At 37.9% G+C, this 25341-nt stretch overlaps 1 protein-coding gene and 1 pseudogene across 2 annotated transcripts in view; one reads left to right on the top strand and one right to left on the bottom strand.

Annotated features, from left to right (window-relative positions):
• Window positions 1-10976: 10976 nt before the first annotated feature.
• syk (spleen tyrosine kinase) overlaps window positions 10977-25341 on the top strand; it is a 28453-nt gene continuing 14088 nt past the window's right edge. The window contains exons 1-3 of one of the 2 annotated variants that reach the window (XM_067574292.1): window positions 10977-11242; window positions 22541-23012; window positions 23737-23897. In XM_067574292.1, the coding sequence (XP_067430393.1) occupies window positions 22611-23012; window positions 23737-23897 (563 nt within the window). In that variant the 5' untranslated portion in view covers window positions 10977-11242; window positions 22541-22610. The remainder of the gene's footprint in view (window positions 11243-22540; window positions 23013-23736; window positions 23898-25341) is intronic. The other variant, XM_067574291.1, reaches the window with a different exon arrangement.
• LOC137171327 (uncharacterized) lies at window positions 17008-19787 on the bottom strand (annotated as a pseudogene).

The raw sequence follows: 25341 nt of genomic DNA, 5'->3' as shown, positions 1-25341 counted from the left end.
CTCACTTCTGTTATTAGTTTTCCCAAAATGCAGTGCAGCAAATACTGTATAGTACTGATCTCTAGTACTGATCTTCTCTACTGATCTTCTCTTCACTCCAAGCAATCAATACTGTAAAATACTGTTATCTTTTGTCTGAGCCATTTTTCAACCAAAGTTAACAGTAATGTACTGCGTTTAAGCATTACAGGATCACACTGTAAAGTAACAGCAATTTCTAACTGTGAAGGCTACACAGAGTGGATAATGGTGAGTATGACACTGCATTGCACAAACACAATGCAGATGCCTGTATTACCTCTGTGGATGCAAATCTAAATTTGCATTCATTACTTAATGGACAATAGTGATATATTGACAGTGCTGAGAAAGAAATGATCAGCAAAACCTGGTGTGAAGGTCTTGGTGTTCAGAGCTGAGCCTATAGGCCTATGCTAACCTGTTTGATGGAGGCTATAAAAGACTTAGCTCTCATTAAGGCCATCATTCTTACATAGATCAATCCAGAACGCCAGCTGCGTAGGAACAATCTTCTCAGAAAAAAAACAAGACAAATTCAAAATAAGAACTTAATGATTAACTGCTAAAAGGAATTTAGCAGTCCCTGATACCACTGGAGCAATAGACAAAACAGCCTCACAACAAGGTGCACCCAGCTGTTCCGGAGCTTTTGATCATTTTGTCATGAAATAAACAATAGATGTTCAAATGTATTTATTTTTAGACCACTTGAATGCTGGCTTCAAAGTTGAGATTGAAAGTTCTTAAAATTGTAAATGCTGGTAAAACAATCCAAAAGGTCAATTCAGCAGCAGAGCTGGGGCTTATCATGATAGCAGAGGAAAGCAGCAACTATTTCTGCTACATAAAATCTGGTTCATTTTTTTCAAACTTTCTTCTATAATCATTACTTTTTTCCCCTCGTGTGAATCACAGGGTCATTTTACCATTTCAGTCTCTGAAAAGTATTAAATAAAACAAGCAGGAATGGACTGTTTAAGCCATCTGAAATGAAGGGGAATCACAATACAATATAATACACACAGTTTGCAGTAGTTATCACTCCATGGTTTGTAAAAATCCACTGTAGAAACACCACCAACTACTGGTGAGATGTGTATATCACATGATGAATTTTAACTGATTTTCTAATAAATTAGATATTTAGGCTTGGTATACTTGTTTTTGTGAATCAATAATAGATACATGTACGCACACAAAATAATAATTTGAAAAATAGACAATATTTAGGGTTAATTTAAATTTGACAGCATGGTGATTTGTTTCGGCGAGCATCATTGGCCGGCTGAATGAGCTCGTGTTTATGGTTATTGACCAATAGGAAGTGATCCAAAGCGGAAGCATATTATTCAGCATCTATAAACGTTTCAAAGCTGAGCCGTGAACAAGACCGGTCCTGCTCACGTCACAGAATGAGACTTATCTCGGAGATATGATGTAGGCGGCCTTACAGAATAATAACAATGGGGTGACAGAGAGCGACTGCCTGGAATATTATGGACTCTGCACTTCAGAGGGTGAGTAGTCAATATACAACCATGCATCTAACCACAGCATTTTGACAGGTTCATTTAGAAGACATCCACCAGATCATTTAGCAGTAAACCTGACAACAGAGACGGAGATAGTTAAAGAGACGAGTTAAGCTGGAGGCTCAGCTGTCCCACTGGAGAAATTAAACGACGCAGGTAATGCGGAGGAAATACTGAGAGAAACCAGAGAGCCGCATGCCTGGTATTCATTACTGAAAGAGGTGATCCTCCTGCTAAAATAAGCCCATGTCGCAGGCACAAGCAAAATATCTATTTTTTTGAATCCCAACAGGCTGTATTCTGCAACGTGAAAGCATTTGGGATAATTTTAAGGTGCAGTTCAATGAATAAGCCGGAGCAGAAGTCAGGGTCAGATTTTAAGGGTTCTTTAGATCGGGTAGAGAGCAACACTGGACAACCAAGGAGCCGGACACTAAAAGGTGAGTAAAAGAATAATTTATTACACAACTTAAAGAATAAAAATACAATATGTTAAAGATTAGGCATACTGAAACCCAGCTTATGTTACCATGAACAATAAAAAGCAACTATAAGATTTCTAAGAGTCCCAAAATGTCCCTTTAAAAAAATGCTTAAAAGTCCCCGTACAAGTCCATTACTGTTAGTGTCTGTTAGTGTAGGAACCACTAGTCCAACACGAATGCCAGCAGCTGCGACGTCCTCGGCAGTCCGTTCCCCTTCCCACACAGGCAGCTTGTGAGTCCTCGTGTCCTGCGGCTGCCACGGCCCTCTCTTCGGTGCTTAACTCGTTGGTTTTCCGAGGCGGTAACGACACGCTACCGGACGCCTAGAGACGAACGACACCTCGGGGAGATGGAGCATCACCCCGCCCGTGGCTCCTGGTAAGGTGGGGCAATTTCTGGACCTTGCGCTCTCTCCCTCTTCACCCGTGGTTCCTCCATGGTGCGCCCAAAGGTAGCCTACGTGGAGGGAGAGAGAGGCCAAGTCGTCCTTGACTAGAACTGCCCACACCAGCTCATGACCTGGACCACAGGCAGGGCTACAGGCTGCTCCGTGTCTCCGCCGCTTCCCTCCGTAGCTTGCACGCCGCCGGTGTTATGCCGAGTTCTGCCTGCCCGCCGAGAACTGCATGCACCTCGCGGGAGCGCGCACAGTTTAAGGGAAAACTAGCTTACCAGATATTGTAATGATTTTTTAAGGCAAAGTATTGTTTAAAAACTGTATAATCGTCTTTGATAGGTTCATCAATGATGACAAATGATATTGAAGTCTATAGATTTTGAACGTTTAGAATTATCAATGTTTCAATGTTTTATAAGACTCAGTAGTAGTAGCACTTCCTTGATAGGATTGGCCTGAAAGGTTTCCTTGATTACTCTTCGGTGTTTTTTGTCGATGTGTTTTTAAGTGTGGGGTTTCACATATACTAAAATGTGTTTTTTAAATGTGGAAAATGTGGGATGTCAAATTCACTCTCAGAGACGATCAAATAAAGTATGTGCTGATAACCATTTGATTCCTATCAAACTTTGATTTGAAGTGTCATTACTGAGTGTTAAGGGGTGCATGCATTATTCGGCAGAATTGATTGTTGCCTCCGAGTAATGCAACCTGTATTATTTCAGCTCAGATCGTTATTAAATGTTTGAAATTCACACTGTCGAGCCAAAATATGAGTTGGCAGTGTTTGATCCTAAAGTGTCTGAAAAGAAACTTAAGAGGTAGATGCATTATTCGGCAGAGGTGTATATTAATACCTGCCGAGAATGTCATCCCTTCCTTTCTCAGACCAGGTGTTACATTTATGAAATTCACACTGTCGAGCCAAAACGTCCCAAAGTATATGCTGATGAAACCATTTGATTCATAGATCACCAGAAATAAAGTCATAGTGTGCCTACATTATTCAGCAGAGGTTAGTATACCTGCCGAGACGAGTCAGGAGGAGGTTTACTCATTGGCGACATATGGTGGACAAATGAATGAATGAAAGAGAGGATGAGGATGCAGGATGTACCATGAAAGGTAAATCCACTTCTGCGGAATACTACAACCACACACGTTCTCTCTGGACACGAGGAGTGAATAGTACATACTTTGGTTTGCGAGTTTCATATGTGTATGTATGTGTACACATATGCCTATATATAGTCTATAGAGACACTTTAGGACACTGTTACCAGCTCATATTTTGGCTCGATAGTATGAATTTCACACTTGTAATATGATCTGAGCAGAAATATTAGGGGATGCATTACTCGACCCCTTAAAACTCAGTAATGACACTTGAAATCAAAGTTTGATAGGAATCAAATGGTTTTTATCAGTAAATACTTTATTTGATCGACTGACAGACTAAATTTGCCCACATTCATTTTTTCAGCATTTAAAACTCTAATTTTAATATAACTATCTGAAAGCCAACGTCAAAGAACACCGAAGATTTCGCGTTGAGCGATTAATCAAGGAAACCTTGTAAATTTCAGACCAATCATATCGAGGAAATGCTTCTACTACTGTGTCTAATAAAACATTAGTGATTCTAAAAGTTCAAAATCTATAGACTTCAGATCATTTGTCGTCACTGATGAACCTAACAAAGAAGATTATATCTTTTTTTAAGCAGAACTTTGTCTTAAATATCAATGTCTGGTAGACTAGTTTTACCAGTTTTACGGGCAGAACTCGGCATAACACTCTTTGTCCTTCCTCCTCTGCCCCAGCTGTCTTTCTTGAAGAGGTAGGGCTTCTACCAGGGACAGGTATTCAGGTGTAATTGTCACATGCCCTGTAGTAGGAAGTGATGAAGGAAGCATGCAAATAAAACCAAGTACAGCAATAAAAGCAATTTAAAACACAATGTATAAAACCATGTAATATAAAAGCCACCACAAAGCATACAAATATAAACGTAAGAAAACAATTAAAACATACTTCCACTGTGTGACGTTTCTGCAAATTGTATAAATTCTTTTGCCTCCAGTGCACAAAGCAGACTATAAATGCCAGCTTATGTCACATTGTATTTTGTATATGTCTCATGAAATTGTACCGGGCTCCAGGTTTGCTTTGTGTCACTTAGTTTGTTTCCACAAGAAAGGGTATTAAGATAAGATGCAGGACCTACTTTAAGGTCCTTATCATTCAGTCTATTGTGTGCTTTAGTTGTACATCAGCGTTACTAAAGAAAACTACAGTAACCACAAACTAATTGCCACACAGTGAGCCTGTAGCCTTCGGGCCCCCTTGAGGATCTGGGGCCATGTGGCAGTGACTCGCTTTGCTTGGTTCATGTCTAATCTATCACTGACAAATTACAATGTGTATTCAGTCCCCACATCACTAACAAACAATGACAAAAACCATATTTTCTCTCTGTCCTTCAGTGGTATCTAGTTTTGTTTTTATTTGTCCAATTGACTTTCTCAGATGCTTCTGGTGAATGGCTGTAATTTTTGTGTGAAAGAGGTGGAGAGGAATAGAAACTTGTTATTGTCATTAAAGTCGTCTGAGTACAGCCGTGGTTATCATTACTGCGACACACGTCCGGCTTACTCTCACAATGGCAGATCAGTAGTCATTCAGCTTTGTAGAAAGGTCAAAGTAGATTGATTAGGTGTAAGAGATGCATTTCGGGCAATAATATCAGTGGAGATCAGTGCCTTTATTATTGTTAGAAATGTAACAGAGATCAGAAAATATTGAGAACAAGTTTAATATGTAAAAATTAGCTAAACTGTCAGTGAACAAAATGTCATACTGAGTTTCTCTGTGTCTGATAATGAAAGGTGGAACTGTACAAAACTGGTTTCTATCTTTACCCTCAGATGTGTGAGAACATTATGTGTGGAGAACATTTGCTATGGTTTTACTCCTGTTCTACTCAATGAGAATACTGGAAACAGTCACAAATTCATTCACTGATTTATTTGACTTAATCATTTCATACTTTTATTTCTTTCACTCATGTTTTTTCTTCTTTTTTGCCATTTTGTTTTTTCACATATTTTGCACAGGATATGAATTGACCTCAGTGGTAAAGCTTATTATGATGTTTTTATGGTCATTTAAGAGGTAGAACCCTACAACAAGAGAACAAGACAGAACATTTATTGTGCCTTTTAATTATAAAAACATATTTGGCAGTTTGCAATCATCCCATTCAATGTATGTTAGCAATGCTTTTGTTATGTACTGCTTGTATTGATCCTTTTGCACAGGCCCTATGACATACATCAGTATAGTAACTGTCCTGAACTATTTGTAAAGAGGAAGTGTGAGTGCAATAAAATGTGAACATTGAAACTGATCGTACTTGTTATTTGTCCATTTTTATTTTGTCATACTGATTACCTTTGTTTTGTCTCTTTTCATGAAACATTTTATAAGCCCTAACAGGCTTGTAAAAGTGTGTCAGTGTCTTTTTTAAAATCACTGTTACAACTTGTACGTTCTGTGATTTGCCATTTTTATGTGTATGAATAAATTAATTGTAATTTGACTTTGTGGGTAACAAAGCAATGGAAATGATATGGTTTATCATTGGCATTCCTATTAAAATCAAATTATGGGATGAGAAAAAATACTGATAATAAAATGCTGATAATGTTCCTTAGACAGCAACAATAGTTTTTGTTTTTGAAAATGAAAGGACCATGAGAAAGAAAATTAAATGCTGAATAGCAACAAGTCTAGCCTAAGTGAAGAAATATCTTTAAGGCATGCAGTAACACAGTGGTTTTAGTAGAGTGGCACAAGGCCATTGGGAACTGCAGAGACCCCCTGCACTTGGCCAGCTGTAGGCAGATCCATCAACCTCCCAATCTAAATTCAGTGTACTGCTGCGTTTACTGTGGTTGTGCCTTTGCTCCAAACAGTACATACAGTATCAGTGCAGGAGCTGCATCTGAACAGACTGTTATATGATACTGGGCTTTTCTCCTCATATCCCAAGCTGGACACAAGTCACATGACTAGACTCAGACTAGAGTCAGACTTCAGCTATGAATCTGATGACTTTAGACTCGACTTTACAATATCAAAATAGTGTCACAACTGGACTTTAACACTAATGACTGGACCTGGACTTTAGCCTTTGGACTTGGAATTACGTCATATGCTCCCCAAGCCTGGAGATTGAAATTTTGTTATGAAAAAGTGTGCAGCAAACCAGATCTTCATTTTCAAGACAACAGACGCTGAATCAATCTGACAGTAGCCAACCATGTTAAGGTGTGTTTGTCAGTGTAGAGCAGCAGACAGACAACAGATGATACCTCAAATGAACACATTCAGATGTAAAGACTGCTGTGGTCAACAGAAACAGACAGCAACATGTAAAACAGTCAGCAAAAACGTATGATTGTAATTTTGTCACAGGAATAACACACCAAGACACACCTCAGTGTTGCACTTCATTTTCATTCATTTTTAAATGAAAAGTAATCTTTATTTTATTTAAAGTTTATTTATTTAAGTCCCCCTCCACTCAAACATGTTTTTCTTCTTGTTTCTACAGTTGGGTGTTTGATAGTTTCTGTTCAGAATGATGTGTGTGCAAAGTCTGACATTAGAAGGCTGTTTCCACATTCATCTGCTGAAAGTGTCTCTGTGCTCATTGAAAATCCAGTTTTAAGGGTTGGGCCTACAAGCATGATTTGTGACATCACAAATAGTTTGGAAGGCGATTCTGATCCAATATTCAACTTACACAAGTGTGATGTGGCAACTTGAAGCCTCCAGTGCACATACACTGAGAATGGACTTAACAGTGAAATAGGAGAAGACCTTTGGCCAGTGGTTCAACTTCTGAAATGAAAAATATTTCCATATTTATAGATTCTGGAATTTTAATGAGGGAGAGGGAATAGATTTAATTTCAAGGATTTTAACAAGATAATTGAACTTTTTTTTTTTTTTTTTTTTTTTTACAATTAGTAGTCAGAGTATTTTATGTACATCTTAAACACTTAACCCTTTCATGCAAGAATTCTGATAACCTCAGTCAGGATTTTTTTTTCCTAAGTGTTTTTATTCCTCTTTAAGCATGAAAAAAAAATATTTGAACTTCATTTTTTTTAATTGATTAATTGTCATTTTCTCCCAACATAAAATCAATACTTGGAAATTTTAACAATTGTATTACTCCTTAGTTGTTACTTGATTTTACAAAATGTTATTTACCTGCAAGGGTGTATTACTATAGAAGGATTGGCAAGATATTCCTGAGCTGTTGAGCATTTCCGGCCGGCAGGCGGCCATCTTGGTTTTGAGCTTTTACAGTCACAGATTTTACAGGTTTTGAGAAATTTGTGTTGCACTTACAAAGGCTGGCCAATGGATGGCAGTGTATGGGAAGACACACTAGTGTCCACTGTGTTGGCTGATGTACAACTATACCATTAAAACCCAGTTTCTCCAAATTTTCTGAACTGATAGTTTGGTGAAGGGTCTATAATGACTTTAATGGCTGTAATGTTGACAACTTTACTTACTTTTTATTGGGCCTTAGACTTGAAATGGGACCTCATGGCTAAGATGTGGCACTTAGCCATGATCTCATTAAATTAAATATATAGGATTTTATAGCAAACTTTTCATTGATTAGCCTTAGTCAAGTGATGATGATGACATCATCCATTAGATTAATTACAACAATACCTTTTTTCCACTGGTGCTAACTAAATAAGGCTTTCCTCTTGAGTGTAATTGTTGTGTTGCTCCACAGGGTGGAGCTGGAGGAGCAATGTAATGGCTAAATCCTCTTGTACTGTTATCTTCATACTTTAAGAGGAAAGTTTGGGAATATCAAAATCACACTTTAACAAATAATTTAACCCTCCAACTCTGGGTGAAAGTAAAATCAGTGGAGGGGTGTTGTGAGAATAATGCATGTAATGGGACTCCAGGGGTCACCAAAGTAATCAAGTTTTACATACTTGTATTTGCTGTCGTTCCAAACATGTAAATGTGAGACAATATCAGTTTAGAAAATTGAGATCTATACCCTTTTAAGGCCACGTTTCATCCGAAGTAAGGACAGCTGAGGAAGTGAAGATGGTTCACTTCCTTTAGTGGGAGGAGATGTGAGCAGTTTGACATAGTTACAGTAAGGTGACGATAAAAAGACCACAAATTGTAAAGTAGACATTATGGTGAAATTTTCCATTCCTCAGTACATTGCATCCAAGCAAACCTGAACAAGCTCTTCTTGAAGATGAACTAAAACCTGCATGTAGCCTACTTAGTGTGAAATGTCAGTATTGTGCAATCCTTTTCATTCTGTGTGGTAGACAGCTCTGTTCTTCTCCTTTTCACTTTTATTCTGACACTGTGAGGCCGATCACTGCAGCAAGACAGAACAAAATGAAACTTAACTCTTAAACATTTTTTAATCAAGTTGTTTTCGTTGTTGTAGAGATTAATTACAGACTAAAACATGGAGGTCACACACAGGGTGTTTATACTGTGCTTTGCTCCGTTAAAGCATTTGAAAACTAAATTGGCAATTCCTGAAGACAATGTGTGTGATGCTGTGCACACAGATTGGCATTGTCATTTTTTGATGATGATGGATGGATTTATATCATATGAAAACTCCTAAAACTGGGTTAAACCCCCAAGTTACATAATTGACAAAACCACAACCCTTCTTAAAAACTGAATTACTCTGACATCATGTTAGTGTGAAACACACCAAAGTCAGTTGGCACTTCCTGAGTAGTGAGCATGTACTGGTTATAACACATGACTGACTGACTATCCCTGCAAAAAGAACAAATTCAACTCATTTTTAATTTATTCATTATTTAAAGACACAATAAGTCAAACAAATCAATAAAGTACATGGACACATTACCAATAGTGGATAAAAGAGAAAGTAAAGAAAAACTTAAGTACACAAGAGGAAAAAATAAAGAAACCTGCAGCAATGAACGACAAAACACATCATACTGTCTCTGTGGTGTGTGTCTCTGTCACAAAACCAATGCTGGAATGTACTTTGAGGTACTTGAATATTTTTATGTTATGCTACTCCACTACATTTCCAGTGATGGAAGAAGTATTGTGATATTTTACTTAGTAAAAGTATGAATACCTCTGTGTTAAAAATATTTAATTGCAAGTAAAAGTCCTGCATTTCAAATTTTACTCTAGTAGATATACACAACTATTGTCAGCAAAATGTACCAGTATCTAGTATCAAAAGTAAAAGTGCTCATTATGCAGCAAAATGGCTTGTGTTTTATAATATGGGATCATTATTACTGATGCATTAACATAAAGCACCAGTAATGTTCAAGCTGGTCAAGGTGGAGCTGTCTTAACTACGTTTTATACTGTTGGGCAGTTTATCCTGTAACAGTGCATTATATTTTAGGAGATAATAATATATTGTATGTAGAATCTTAATCTGGAAAGTAACCAGTAACTATATCCGTAACTATATACATAAATGTAATGGAGTAAAAATACAATATTTCCCAATGAAATGTAACAGAGTAGAAGTATAAAAATACAATTGAATGGGAATATTCACATGAACTACAAGTAGCTCAAAATTGTACTTAAAACCATTATATACACTTTGTTGTTTACATAAAATAAAATAAATATTTGCATATTACATCCAATGACATTATTATTATTATTAAACACTTTTAAACACTAAACTGCTTAATTAATGTATCAATTATTGAAAAGTAATTATATAATTTATAATGACATTGCTGGCACAGTCTGTATTCCACAGACAGTCAAGTCTTTCCACTTTTGTACAAAACACAAAGTGTTTAACATGAAACAATAAATTAGCTAAACAAAGCGAGAAACAAAATTGAAAAAATATAGTTAAATTACATAAAAAAGATAGATGCATAAAATCATTCCAGCATGACTATTAGAGACACCCACACTTTCATATATGAAAAACATAAATAGACCTGAACAATTAAAAAAATGAAACCAAACAAATGAAAAACACAACAAAAACTAAGAAATGATCATATTGCATTATTGTACATTGTACATTGTAAACAAAATTAAAGTTTGCCAAAAAAACTGTAATTTAACATCAACTTACTGTACTAACTGTCGAGAGAGCTTTCATGGTCTTTGTCAGTGGATGGAGGTTGCGCTCTTTTTTCAAAAAAGCTAATAAGTGGATCTTAAGTCAAGATTTTTTGGGGCAACCTATAATAAACTTTTACTTTCGATTAAAACAAGCTTTAAAAATAAGATGAAGTCGTTACATTTGAATCACAAAATCACATTTAAATGATCCTTAAGTTGGCGCCATAACTAATGTAAATATCGCTATCATTTGTGTCATGGCAGTTGTCACATCATTTCCTGCGTATAGCAGGCATGTTGGTCAGTGTTCAGATCAAAAGAGGGAAGTTAAAGACTTAAATTGTCAAGGAAGTCGTTGAAATAAGGAAGCTTCAGAGCGCCACCCCACCGTGTGTCAGTACACAAACTGGATCAAACACTGATAATCAGCTCCAGCTAGAGAACTCAGACACTATCCATTGTGAGTGATTCGCTGTTTTCATGTGGTTTTGACACCAAATATTTTGTTTGTCAGGGGGCTGATGAATTTCAGATGACCTGTTGTTCAGACTGCTGGCAACTGACATGCTGAAAGACTAAAAACCTCAACTAGAGGAGGATCAACACTCTTGAAGGACTTCATCACTTCACATACAGTGAGTACAATATCAGTGTTTTCTGTTTTTTACCTGATTAAGATAGACTTTTTCGACATTTCTACAACAGGTCTTTTTTGTGCAATCCAAGAATTTAAAAGCTCTTTTTCTTACTGGGTTTTATGTCTTACTGTGTCTCTCACAATTCTGGCAGAGGGGGTGATTAATTAATGAACTAATATCTTGAAAAGAGGTTGAGAATGAAACAGATGATAGCACAAGAATAAAAAAAGAAAAACATTTAAAAAATGAATTAGTCTTGGAACCACATGAAATAGCTTACCTGACAGAGTTTCATTACAGTTCAGTAATGATTTTAACACTTAGGACTCAGGACTTGTTACATGGCTTGCTCAGGCAGATATTTTTATAGTACAGAACTCATTGTGACTGTGTGATCTGTGTGAAACAAATTGGCAGTCTTAATAAAAATGTTGTGTTGGTATGGACTCAGATGGACCAGGAGGTACTATTTTTATGAAATGCAGTTCAAGTCAAATTTTAGGAACTTTGCTTTAATATTTTCTTATATTTTACACATTTACTTTATTACATTTTAGAAGAAAATATAGTACTTTTGTGTAAATATAGTAATTTTTGACAGATGTAGTTATTTTGTAGATGAAAAAACATGTATTACAATGCTGTGTTAAAGATAAACCAGTGGTTCCCAACCTTTTTGGCTTGTAACCCCTTACAAAAAAAACAGTTTCTACTCTAAACTTATCACATTTCACGTATTTGAGCTGTGCAATATCGTATGTATATTTCACAAAAAAAGTAAAATATTGCATATTGATTAATCAGTTCACAACTCCCTAGATTTATCTTGTCACTCTTTGCAGGGGGCATGACCCCCTACGTTGGGAACCACTGGATTAAACTACCTAACTGTACTGTATATATTACACTAATATCTGAAAGGGCATTTACTATGACCTGGATGACTGAGAATTTTCACAGACATAGTTAAAACTTGCTCCACTTCAACCACATACAACAGGAAATTTTTTATGATGTAACATATAATAATATATCAGTAACAGGGCCATTTTTCAGAAGAACGAGTGCTTTTACTTTGACACTTTAAGTACATTTTGCTGATAATACTTCTGTTCTTACTTTTTGTGAGATTTTGAATGCAGAACTTTTACTTGTAATGGAATATTTTACATTACATTAGTACTTTTACTTAAAGATTCCCTTGAGTCATGTTTTAAGACATATAAAAATCCTCTGCTTGGAGTAGTAAATTGTGTCTGATATGTTTTTTCCACAAAAATTAAATTAGCCTATCCTGTTAAAAATCCTTTTGACATCCAACTGACATCACCTTTCGTTGTCCCCCTTTGCGTTTAAAAATAATGTCAACCTGCTTTTTAAAGGTATAAATAGTTTTTATTATTAAAATGAACAAAAAAGGTCTTTAGGGAAATATCAGAAATGTTCCTTTTTGTCTCAGCCAGCTGGAGGGTGTCCGTGTCTGTGTTTGATTGACAGCAGCTGGAGGGTGTGTCGGTGTCTGTGTTTGATTGACATTAGCTGGCAGGCTAATCATATAGAACAGAGACAAAGAAAATAAACTGCTGAAGCTACAAGTCATCGACAGACAGTGTGTCACTAAAAGGGATTTTGGAGAGCAACGACCATGCCAGCATCAAATGGGTCTGAATTTACATTTGAAAGTATGTTTACATACTGTTTAATGTGCTGCAGCTGAACAGCTAATTAGTTATCTAGCTGCTAACTGACATTAGCAATGCACTTTTCCCCGGTGAATGTTTGTTTGGTGACTTGTTCAACAAGCTAAGCTGTGGGACAAGACGTGAGTTCATGTTTGAAAGTTAGATAAGAAGGAGACTTTAGCGGGGAAGCTAATGTGGGTTGTTGTTCAGAGTCTTGTGTTGTGTAGCAGGATAATTTCAGTCTCAGTGTGACTGTCTGCTCTGCCTATGATAGAATGCCCCGTCACTGCTTTATGCAAGATTTGATTAGCTATATCAAAATAACGACTTCAGCTACGTAGGAGTAGCTGGAGTCGTTATCCCTTTTGGTTTCCCTTTTGATTTTTTTTTTTTTTTGTGAAAGGGGAACACAGGACAAGTTACTTACAGGGCAGATATGTTGCTGTAGTCGACATAAAAAAGGGAGGGACTGGTACAAGCCTCAATTCTATATTGTCTGACCCTGAAAACTGGCTGATTTTGTCTGGGCATTGTTGTGCTTTCATTTGTGTTTTGAGCTGCTGGAAAGCTGGGGGGTGTTCCATCAAGCTGGCCAACAGGATAGCTTGGCTTATTTTGATAAGCCTCACTAATTTAAGTGAGAGTTCTGCTGTGTTTAAATGTATACAGTGGTAACTGCTTATAGCGATTATAGTTACAGTGATCAGCTGCTTATATGGATCAAAAAGCTCTGACACAGAATCATTCCTATACAACATTTATGATGTTTAAATAAGTCACCTATAGAAATCAAGTAGTCCGCCTACAGTATTCATTTTGGGTCTCTTCATACATGACAACATGTGGAAAAACATTTTAAACTACGTAAATCTGTTTTTGTCCTTTACTCCCATGATAAGCGGCTGCTGCTGCGTGAACACTAAAATCATGACAGAGACAGAAAGTCATTTTCTCTCAATGACAAACGTAGTCTTCCTAAAACTTATGACAATGGGGGGATTTAAGTAAATTTCACCGCTTTCACCACTTCAAAAATGTGCACACTGCGTTTGAAACAGCTATACTGTATTTTGAAACAGTCATTAAAATCCGTATCTTTATATTCATGTAGGCTAATAAATATAACCATGTAAATTAGATGGTATTCTGCATGACAAATAAAGAAAAAGAAAAGGTTATAATAATCATCTGCTTATAGTGATATTTGACCCGGACAGACGTCATCATTATAAGTGGCTTCCACTGAACTTATGTCCTTTTCCAGTTTCCAGTTATTTTTTAACTTTCAGTGATGCTTGTAAATGGACATCCTGTGAAAGAGAAAATGTGTCAAAGAGTATGATAACGTTGGAAAGTTCTCTTAAATTGCAGACACCATAATTTTAAATATACATCTGATATTATCTAGCCTATTGATAACATAACTACAGTCACTGATCTGAATGCTGATTTATTATCAAATAAATCCCGAATGCAGGAATTGAACCGTCATCCCTCTAGTAATACGTTCGATCCTCTTACCTTTAGGCCATCACTGCCCACCTACAGTTATACATTTAATCTGTCATTGGTTTTGTGGCAAATCAGCTCCTTCACCTTGTTAATGGCAGCAGTTTTGCCCTTTTTGGTGAAAACTCCTTTATATTCATCACATAGTTTCATCAGCAGGTTTGTTCTGCTGCGGAGAAGAACACCGCTCTAGTTTTCTCTTCTTTTTGTGACATACTATCATCTTTTTGACAATCGACTATTCTGGGCTGCGTATGCACTCTATGCATGTGAATACTTCAAGCTTATTCCAGCCTGGCTAGACTTAGCGTTGACTAGACGCAGCTAAGCTGCGTTAGTGGAACAGCTTGAGCCTCAAGTGAAAGTTGACGTTAATTCTAGCCAGGCTTTTTCAAGTAAGCGCAGCTTTCTTTAGCTGTGTTGATGGAACAGCCCTCTAGTCACTCTTCTCCATTAAAGCAGTTGCTTAAGAATGTCTGTTTCCCAGCAAAACACATGCAAAGGGGACTTAGAAAGCTGTATCTGTACTGGTTTGTCATGTCCACGATCAGCAGCTCAGCTTGTGCTGGTTGGGTGAGAGATACATATAGATAGGCCTATATACATAGATACAGAGATACAGAGATACATTAGTGTATGTGTGTGTGTGTGTTTGTGTGGGAAGTGACTAGATTTCTTTATAGCCCTCATATTTTCTGAAAAAAAATGAAAAACCTTGATTCAGACATGTTGACAGAACAATCTCACAGCAAGGTACATTTAGTAGTTGTTCTGGAACTTGTGATCATATCATATTATCTTCCTCTGCAGATGGACTGAGTCAGTGGTCAGGAAATTATGGATGTTCAAATTTTCATCAAAATGTTGTAGTCTATGATTTTTTGTTTTGTTTTGTTTTGTTTTGTTATTTTTCTGGTAGTGGGACATTGTTGTTAAATATTTGGCAAAATTGCTCAGCTAAATTAACTATTTACCATGCTGCCTACATTTGAAGAACCAGAAGTTGACATTTCTCTCATTTCAACCATAAAAAATACAGCTGAATGATATATTATCGGGATGAAGGTATGAACTGACAAAACATCAAAAATCTTAAGTGCATGGGTGCAATGAAAGATCTGAGTATGTTCGATTAAGTGGCAGAGTAAAAAGGTTAAACATATTGTGCTGCTCTTGATATGTAACTAAGGTGAAATGTTATTGTTTTAAGTTTCTTTAAGACATTTTGGCAAAACTGACACCAATTCAGGAATCATTATTTGTTCTGGTCTGAATCTTCAGAGTGGCATTCCACATTTTCTCTGTATTGTTTTGAACATTTCTGAAATACAATATATCTCTAAAAACAAGTAATTATATGATGGAGCTCTGCAGCTGTGTTCTTCCACTAATGACATATGTAAAAATACAGTTTTGGTGCTCAGGAACTCTGGACATCTATTATTTGTAGTGCTGGTGATTTGATTCCCTGCTTCTCCTTATTATCCTGAGCACGACACTCTCAGTCTCAATTCTCTTTGATTGTACCCAAGAGGGAAATTTGCTTTGCAGCTAAATGACCTCAATCAGTTACATATCGATAAAACAGCAAAAACAGTCAGACAATACAACACAGTACAGTGCCCATCGTGGTAGTTGTTCAACCAATCCTATATCCAAAGCCTGATCAATTCTCCAGTCCAGCTAAGAAAAGTATGGCAGGAGTTTAACAGACTTATAGCAACAGAAACAAAGGATGATTTATTCCTTTTAGTCAATCTAGGTGGAACCCTGAGGTGATGACCAGATGGTAGAACTCCCTAAACAGGGTTGGTCAAAGTTTGAGGGTAATCAGTCAGTGAAGGTAAGGCTAGACCACTGAGACTAGTATTTTAGATGATCTGGCAAATGACTGGGGACAGCGGCTGTCATATATACTTAGGAGTAAATGAAGGAATGGGAAGCAGGTGGTGTGGGGATTAGGTGACTGGGACTGGTATGGAGACATTGTTTACAGGGAAAACTGAAAATCTTGAGCAAAAAGGCGCAAAAAAATGAGTACCCACTTCATGTCGATGTTAGAGATGAACCTGACTATTGTTTTTGCTAGACAGGCTGATAGGGAAAATCTTGTACTTGTTGAATAATTGTTGAAGAGACTCCACAGGTTCCAGTTGATGCGTACTTGAATATACGAAGTTTATTGAGAACAAATATCAGATGTCAGATAAGCCTTTGGCACAGTTTACACATGGATACAGTCATACCAAAAACTTAGCACAAACAGGAAAACAATCACTTCTTATAGAGTTGCTCAGGTCACACCATTAGGGAGGGGAGAAACAAGGACAGTTGGTGTTCAGAATAAACACTGATTGGAAAACAATGCGGGAAGCTGTTGTTACCCATCCAAGGTTACTACCTTATCTCCAAGCCTGGCGCTGTGAACCTAAAACATCTCTTGTATGAGTAATAGTTAAATTTTCTTAAAACAAATTTGTTGTTGTGTTTATATTCAACCAAAACACATTTTGCTGCCAGTACTGTCATATTGGTAATTGTCTTATAGTGTATGACTGTTGATGTTGGACATCAAATTGCTCCGATGAGCAGGCCAGTGCATAGTAGCATATTCATTGCCAGAGCAAACAGGATCACTGAGATGGTACAGTCTGACATGTGATGCCTTTTCAGCATCTCCTGAACAAGCTTGTGAGGCATAGAACCATATGTGTTGGCTGGGTCCAACCACAGCACCATCAGGTCAACTCTATTCTCCTTGGCGTCTCTGAGGAGCTGTGTGACAACTCTGGTGCACTCAAGGCACCCGGGAACACCAGAGATGCCAACTTTCCGCACTGAGGTGTCGATGTAGTGGTTCTTGAGTAAGAAATCCACCAGCCGCTTCGCTACAATGCTGAAGAAGATCCTTCCTTCCACACTGAGTAAAGATATGATCCTGAACTGGCTGATGTTCGTAGGGTCCTCCTAGTTCAGAATCCACATGCCTTCTGTGCTGTTCTTGCTGCACTAACCTGCCTCTTCTCCATATAACCTGAATGCTCCTCCAGACCCGGTGCAACAGTTTGGGGCAATGCTTGTACACCTTGTAAGTTGTTCCACTTGGACTTGGTGCTGAGCTGGACCTAGCCTTCTTCATCATGTCCTGTACTTCCTTCAGGAGTGACTCCCTTAGGTCGAAAGGTTCAGCTGGCTCTGGTGGTCATAACAGTGCTTCACTTGGGCCCAGATCTTGGTGTTTATTGGGGTCATTGAAAGTGCTACTGAAGTGTACTTCCTCTTTTGAACAGGCCAGGGGTCCACTAGCTCTTTCCTTCCTCTACCATGGGTGTTGCTCAGCTCTTCACAGGCTTAGGAGCCTCCTCCTGAGCATGGAACGGAGTTCTGCAAGTGGTGGTCATTCTTCTTCACTTCCAGCCTTATATTGTTTCTTTCAGGCTCTCAACTCCTTTCTGATGTTGTGGATTTTGGCTGTCCTCTGGTTTTTCTTGTAGGGCTGCTTGGGTCCTCTTTTTACCTTGACACCAAACCTCTCAGCCACCATGCTTGCTATGATTGTGGTCATAGTCTGTAATGTCTTCTGCACATCCACTTTAGCCGTTGCTTCCAGCACCATGTCCATCTCGTTGTCAAACTTCTGCCACTCAGCCATTATGCAGGCTTGAGGCCATCTGATCCTTTTCTTCTTGTACCGTATCGCTCGAGGGACTGCTTGCACCACTTGGAGGCTCTGGGCTCTGTGGGATGCTTTCTGGCCTGACTCCTCCTCTGTCTCACCATGTTCTTCAACTGCACATTTTGGTGCTTGCAGTCCCTCTACATTTCATTTGTGCCTGATGGATCTTAAGGCCTCTTGCATTCTTGCAGACCTTGCCGCAAGAACACTCACTGGTAGTCGTTTGTCATTGTGTGAAGTTGTTAACCTTGTAGCTGTCCTGTTGGGGTGCTCATCTCCCTCCCTCTCAGGCTTCCGCATTGGCTTCCTTTTAAAGCCCCAGAGGTTGCCGCTTGGTCCTAACTGAATGTGACGCGAGCGGGCATCAGCTACAAAATCAGTTTGATTGCTTTATCTTCTATTTAAATGTCCTAACTGGCTGCGAGCGACGCAGCGCTGAGCACCGTGGTGCGGTGCGCTGTTCTGAGCTGAACTTATGTCGGACACCCTATTTCTATTTACTACCTGTCGCTTGTGTTGAAACCACATCATGGACGAGGAACAGCTGATTCATTTAGTTGAAATGAGGAGGTATCTCTATGATACCTCCTGATTTTAATACAAAAACCTAAATAATGTAGCAGCTGGCTGGAGGGAGATCACCAAGGAGCTGGAAGTTTCTGCTTAAGTTGCTGTTGGCTACATTGTATCATTTCCAGTAATGAAACCTCTAAATATCACAATATAAAACGTGTGTTTTCTGTTTAAAAAGTACAAACGTAGGGTAGCAAGTACTCACCCATCTTTTACTTGGGTGGTTATGTCTCAAATCTGATCTTGAGTGCACAGCTGATAGGTATGTGGTTTGTTTACATGATGTAACAGAAGTGCACATTTAATGGATTCAGTGGGGAGAGAGATGTTACGCGATGCAACGTAATAGATGGACGCTTGCTCGCCTTTAGGAGATGGTGTATGGCATTGTACTATTGTCTATCCACTGTGGAAAGAATTCTTAAAGACTATGAAAGAGGGACTGACACCCAAAATTTGTCTCCTAAATGATGAAACAGAATTTAAAGGCATTAATAAAAGGCAGTTTCAAGTGTTAAGTCTGGGTATAATTACAACACTGAGACTTATCCTGAGGCATTGAGAAAGCACCAAAGCTCCCACTTTCATTCAATGGATTATTTAATTAATTTGTTAACTAAATCAATGTCTTATGAAATGATGTTAACCAGATTAAGATTGGAGACATATGACATAAACAGAAATGGAATATGGGAGAATTTTCTTTTTTTATTATAGGATCTTTTTTTCTCTTCTTTCTTTTCTTTTTCTCTCTCTCCTTTTTATATGTATTTTGTCTTTTTTTATTTATTGTTTTTTAAAACTGTTGTGTTAAGAATTGTTTGAAGAATTGTGTTTTTGTATTTATTTATGTTGTTATATGTTTAAAATATAAAAAACAAGGAAAAATAATAATAATTTGGTTAGATAAACTGCCTATGATGAGCTAAAATTAGAAATCCAATAAAATATTCAGCAGTTTAAAAGTTGAAATTTATTTTCAGATCAGTCAATTTTGGATGAATCCAGTAACTATAGTAGTGTTTTGTTCCTAGTTGCAATGACAAAGCATTTTTGATTTGCTACAGCTCTGATTCATACCTCTGACTGGCTTCTTCTCCATAGCAACGGAGGATCAGACTCATGGGAGCCATAGTATTTAAAACCATTCACCATAGCAAAGTGACAAACATCAGAGACTGAAACTGAAATGATTCAAACTGAACATAAACCTATAGAATTCTTCAGTTATCCAGGAGACTCTTGTGATCATTAGAAGAAAACTGTGAAATGGTGATTGATTGTGACTGATCATGGCCATAGTGTTTGTGAACTTTGCTAGACAGTGATGCAGTGATCCACTAAAAAACTGATAATGAAGATTGAATGGCACAAAATGATCTTCTCCTGACAAGATGTCTGTGTAGGAAAATTGCTGCTTGAAGCTAAGTCAGTGAAGTTATGCAAATGGGCAAAGTTGTGGGTTTCTTGTTATCACTTTACGAGCAGATGATGCAGGTTAACGCAAGAGAGAAGCAATGTTGAGGACATGTTACACCCCAGTAGGTCTCTGTAAGACAGATCAGTCCACTAGAATCTACTAGTATCTATACAAATGACACTTGATTCACTTCATTGAAACTATTCTATTCTCTTCTCTTCTATTGGAAACACATGAACTAATTGGCTGGCACTAGCATTTATTGGGCAGTGGTGTACAGGTTAGAGAAGCTGATGTTTGATTGGACAGGCAGAATAATTATGCGGTAGATCTTGTTAAGTGCCTCTCCCATGAGCATGGCATGTAAGTGAATGCACTCATTGGCTAACAGATCAGGCTGTGTGTGTACTACGAGGCTTCTAGCTGTGAGTGAAGAGCTGGGCGTTTCAGCAAAAGAGCAGCTGTGCTTATTGAACCCACCCAGGGTTTGTAAAAACATCAATTTCTAATTTTATCTACTTTTGAATGTGTAGCCCAGCCACAAAGTTGTTTGGGTGAATGTAGCTAACAAGTGTGAAAATTGTGTGGATTCATCACATTCCTATTGATAATATAAAAATATTCATTAGTGAAGCTTTAACTATAGTTTATTTGCCATAACTCAGCTCTCAGATGTACGTTGCTTTGGATAAAAGCGTCTGCTAAATGAAATTATAAATTGTAAATTGTAAATAACCAGAATCTTTTCCAAATGTAACTAATACTGTCATTGCATCTGTTTCAGTTTCAATAAAGATTATTAAGGACATATTAAATTAAGTTGTTACGCATCTAAAGGTAATCGTGAATATTGTGAGCTGGAGTCATGACCAGCCAAAACTAAAGTGAAGATATCTTAATTTGAGTTGTCCAAAAGCCTTTTTAAGATATTTAAAAACAAATAACTAGTATTCTTGAAGGAGTTTTGATAAGGCATATTTTGTAGATACCCAGTTATCATTCTGATGAGTCCAAATTTATTACTAGTCTCCCTGGCCAGTCAAAATGCAGTTGCTATATATTCAGACTGCTTAATCCCCTGTGTGTAACTGAACATATATTGAATTGTCAATCTAATTGGTGTCAGACTTGTTAAAATGTACAAGCAAGTATTTTGTGTTAAAAGAATTTGCTTCTGTGGTCAAGCCAGAGACAGACTGCAGAAAGTGCAGAGGAGTTTGCATAGGTGTCTTCTGTAGCGTACTGTGGTTATTCTGGTTACTGTGACAAGCATGCTTCTGCTTCTGTCAGCCTAAATGTGACAAATATTTTGTGTCGATGGTTATTATGCGCACTTGTCAGTTTTACCCGGCCTAACAGAGTGTAATGACGGTGATGTTGGCCAGTCTCCTGAATCTCCTGAAATAGGCTGAAACCTAATGTTTTGGTGACCTATTTCTCTATTAATAACATTGCTAACATGCTAATTAGAGCTGAGTATGATGGGAATGTCATTAGTTTTGCAAGTATTTGGCCCTAAACCAAAGTATTAGACAAAGTAAAATGAACCCAAGTTATTACAGTTCATCCGGGGGGGAACATGAATATCTTTACCAAATTTCATGGCAATCTAGATGTCAAAACATTTCACTCTGAAACAAAACTGTCAACCTGCAGATGGCACTAGAGAAAATATCAGTGTATCACCAAAATCATTAGGATTCATCCTCTGGCGATCATGAATGTCTGTACAAAATTTTATGGCATTCCATTCAATATTTAGAAAGATTGCCATCCGTAGAAGCATGCTGCTTGCATGACTAAACAGCTCAAAGCAGGATTTTTATTCCACTTAATGTGGAACTACACAATTATCTTACAAAGTGAAAAGTTAATTTTTGTGTGTGTTATCTAGCACCTCCATGTGGTTGCATTTGAGTGCCAGAGCAAGCTACGATGCCTGTGGTGGTTTGTTTTGATTGATGCAATAGACAAAACTTCCACTTATGAATATCAAATATCAGAATCTAATGGGTAGATTATATTTATCAACAAACCATGATGGTGCATGGGCTCAACAGTGTCCCCAGAAAGGTTTGGATTTCAAATATATAAAAAAAACTTTGTCTGTCATTAGGGAGGAATGTCTTGCAGTCTTACCAATGCCCTGAAATATTCTCATTAAAACAAAAGCTAGACACAGAAGACTTTGAGTTATACTTGTTCCATTTCTAAAGTCAAGAATGAACGTCCACTAATTTTCATCATAGTATCATCCAACACTTTCTGTTGGATATCATCCTACTTTTGTCACTTGGTGACTCAGTATTTAGAAACTCAGATTTTCATTGTTTAGGCTAAAAACCTTTGATTTCTGTAAGATTGAAACCAAATGTCTTTTTTAAAGACTAAATTAATCTTTTCTCCTGTTTGGTTCAACTTTTTTTTTTTTTTAGGTTAATTGCATCCTGGTGGCTGCACCTTGTGAGGGGAATTTCTTAAGGGAGCTACCATCCAGTGGCCAACATGGCTGACAGGGTGAATACATTGCCATTCTTCTATGGCAACATCACCCGGGAGGAGGCAGAGGACTACCTGCAACAATCAGGCATGGGCAACGGCTTATACTTGCTACGGCAAAGCCGAAACTATCTCGGGGGCTTTGCACTGTCTGTGTCTCATTCAGGCCGCTGCTACCACTACACCATTGAAAGAGAACCCAATGAAACATATGCTATCGCTGGTGGTAAGAGCCACAGGAGCCCACAGGATGTGATTGATTACCACTCCCAGGAGATGGATGGCCTTGTGTGTCTGCTGAAGAGGCCCTGCAACAGACCCAAGAACATGCAGCCCAAAGTGGGGCCATTTGAGGACCTGAAGGAAAAACTGATCCGGGAGTATGTAAAGCAGACCTGGAACTTACAGGTTAGTTTCTGCGAAGTCAGCAGAGCAAAAAAATACCAATAGCAACACAGTCAGACTACATATTTAAAAACTGTGGTTTATTTTAACTTGGGTTTTATTTTTGTAAGTCTGACCATCAGTCTATCGTTGATGATAATTATACACTCACCAAGTAATTGCTGAGATTTCAAAAGGCTAAAAACAGGTCCACTAGGGCAAGAAACACGAGTGGTCAGATTATCAGACAGGTTGTAAAACAAGGTTATCTTAACCACTTTATTTGGAGGTCAATCTGAAAGCACTCACACCTAAATTGTCACTAATATTCCCTTATTGCACAGTCTACAACTATGGTAAGTAGAGTAGGACAAAGTTGAAGCAGGAAGTCAGTCTGATGGATGCGACAATTGGCTTTGTACAATGTGTTCATATTTCTTGACTCGTCAAACTTCTTTATGCCACCATGTTACCAGATATCAGTTATTACTTTGGTGAATACAATGTTACCATTATGATAGACTGATGGCCAGATAAAACCATGTCATAGTTGTAATAAACCATTGTTTTCCTGGAATAGCTGGTGATGTACACAATTGAAAAAAAAATCTTATCACAAGGTCCACTTAAGTAGATTGGAACTTGAAAGCTTTGGGGAAAAAAACAAGTAAGTGGAGGTTGTGATGTTATATTCTCTCTCAGGCTTATTATAAGAATTGGCTCATAGGTTGTGTGTGTGTGTGTACAGGGGGCAGCTCTGGAGCAGGCCATCATCAGCCAGAGGCCTCAGCTGGAGAAGCTCATTGCCACCACCGCACATGAAAAAATGCCCTGGTTCCATGGATCAATAACACGAGAGGCGTCTGAGCCCAGGCTTCAAAATGGCTCCCGTACAAATGGAAAGTTCCTGTAAGTATTTTACAAGTATTTTTGTATAGCTTTTGGCTGTATATATAGTAAATAGCGTAAAATGAATTGTTACAAATTCAAACAAATTTGAAGAATTATTTTATTATTTGTGATCATCTTCTAAATTGCTGCAGAGCTCACAATATCTAAAACATGCTTGTGAGGATCACTGCATGGTGTGGGTGTGGGCAGTAACTGACAGGGACAAGAAGGTCACTGAAGTTCATTCAGAGTTCTGACTTGGAAGGAAACATTTGGGTTATCTAATTTTTTACTTGTAATGACATAATGTGTACACAGCCTTCTTAAGAATCAGTTTTATGACATTGTAATTGGATGTATTATAGTTTGTGTTTGCAGATAAGAGACTGTCTTCTTTTGTGGTTTATCCCCCCTGGTTGTCTATCCCACCCTGCGTGCTGTTATTGGCTGGGGGCTACACATCCACCGCCCAAAGGTTGATGCCCAAAAACGTCCTGAACAAAGCGAAATAATACAAACATAAGAAAATACAGGCAGAGGGAAGGGTCTCTGTGGATGAATACACCGCCACACAGTTCTAGTGGGTCATAAGTGATGATTGAGAGGGATTACTTTTGTATGAGTCTATACATTGTTTTTTAAGAAAATCCTGCATAGTATACCTTTAATGATTTACTGTAGTGGCTTATTTAATTTCAGACCATTGAGACAGCACACTTAAGTCAACTTTTCCAAAACAGTGGTATGTCCCCTCTATGCTAATGAATTACATAGTTATGTGGTGCAAATGTCAAGTATTTCTGCTTTGTGACAGTGTGAGTCGTGAAATGAATGGAAATGCTGCAAAAGCCAACATCTTAAGTCAACAACTGCATCAGTACTTCAGTATTTCATGTGAAATATGAAATGTTTGAACAAAGTGAATGAGGAATATTTATAGCAGCTGAAGCTTCAGTTGAGAGGCAGTGGTCTCGGCTGAAGAAACACAGAGGAACTCACACAGACACACACACACACACACTGTGGTTTCCGCTCTGGCAGTTTGCAAAGGACTTCCTGAAGTAGCCAAACAAGAGGAAGAATGACAGCGGGTTGAGATGTGACTGTTCTGTCCCTTTCTCATAAAGAGTCTAGAAGGAAACTTTATTTTTCCACTGAAACACAGCCTCAGTGTATGATTATAACTTTAAAATAAGAGTGTTTCAGACACACTATACCCATGGCTTCTGGAATCACTTGCAAGGTTTAGTTGGTTTCTAAGAGTGGCCAACAATGGCCGACAATAACGTGATTACAATTGGTTATGCTATACTTCTAAATACTTTTTGCATTTTGTTATGGTTTAAGAATATAATTTAGATCACAAAATGTAGGACCAGCGTAGTTATAAATAATGACACACACACACACACACACACACACACACACACACACACACACACACACACCATCTATTTAAGTT

Source organism: Thunnus thynnus, chromosome 19, assembly GCF_963924715.1.
Source record: "Thunnus thynnus chromosome 19, fThuThy2.1, whole genome shotgun sequence".
NCBI lineage: Eukaryota > Metazoa > Chordata > Actinopteri > Scombriformes > Scombridae > Thunnus > Thunnus thynnus.
The sequence above is the reverse complement of the archived record's forward strand: the minus strand, read 5'-3'. Positions and strand labels throughout refer to the sequence as shown.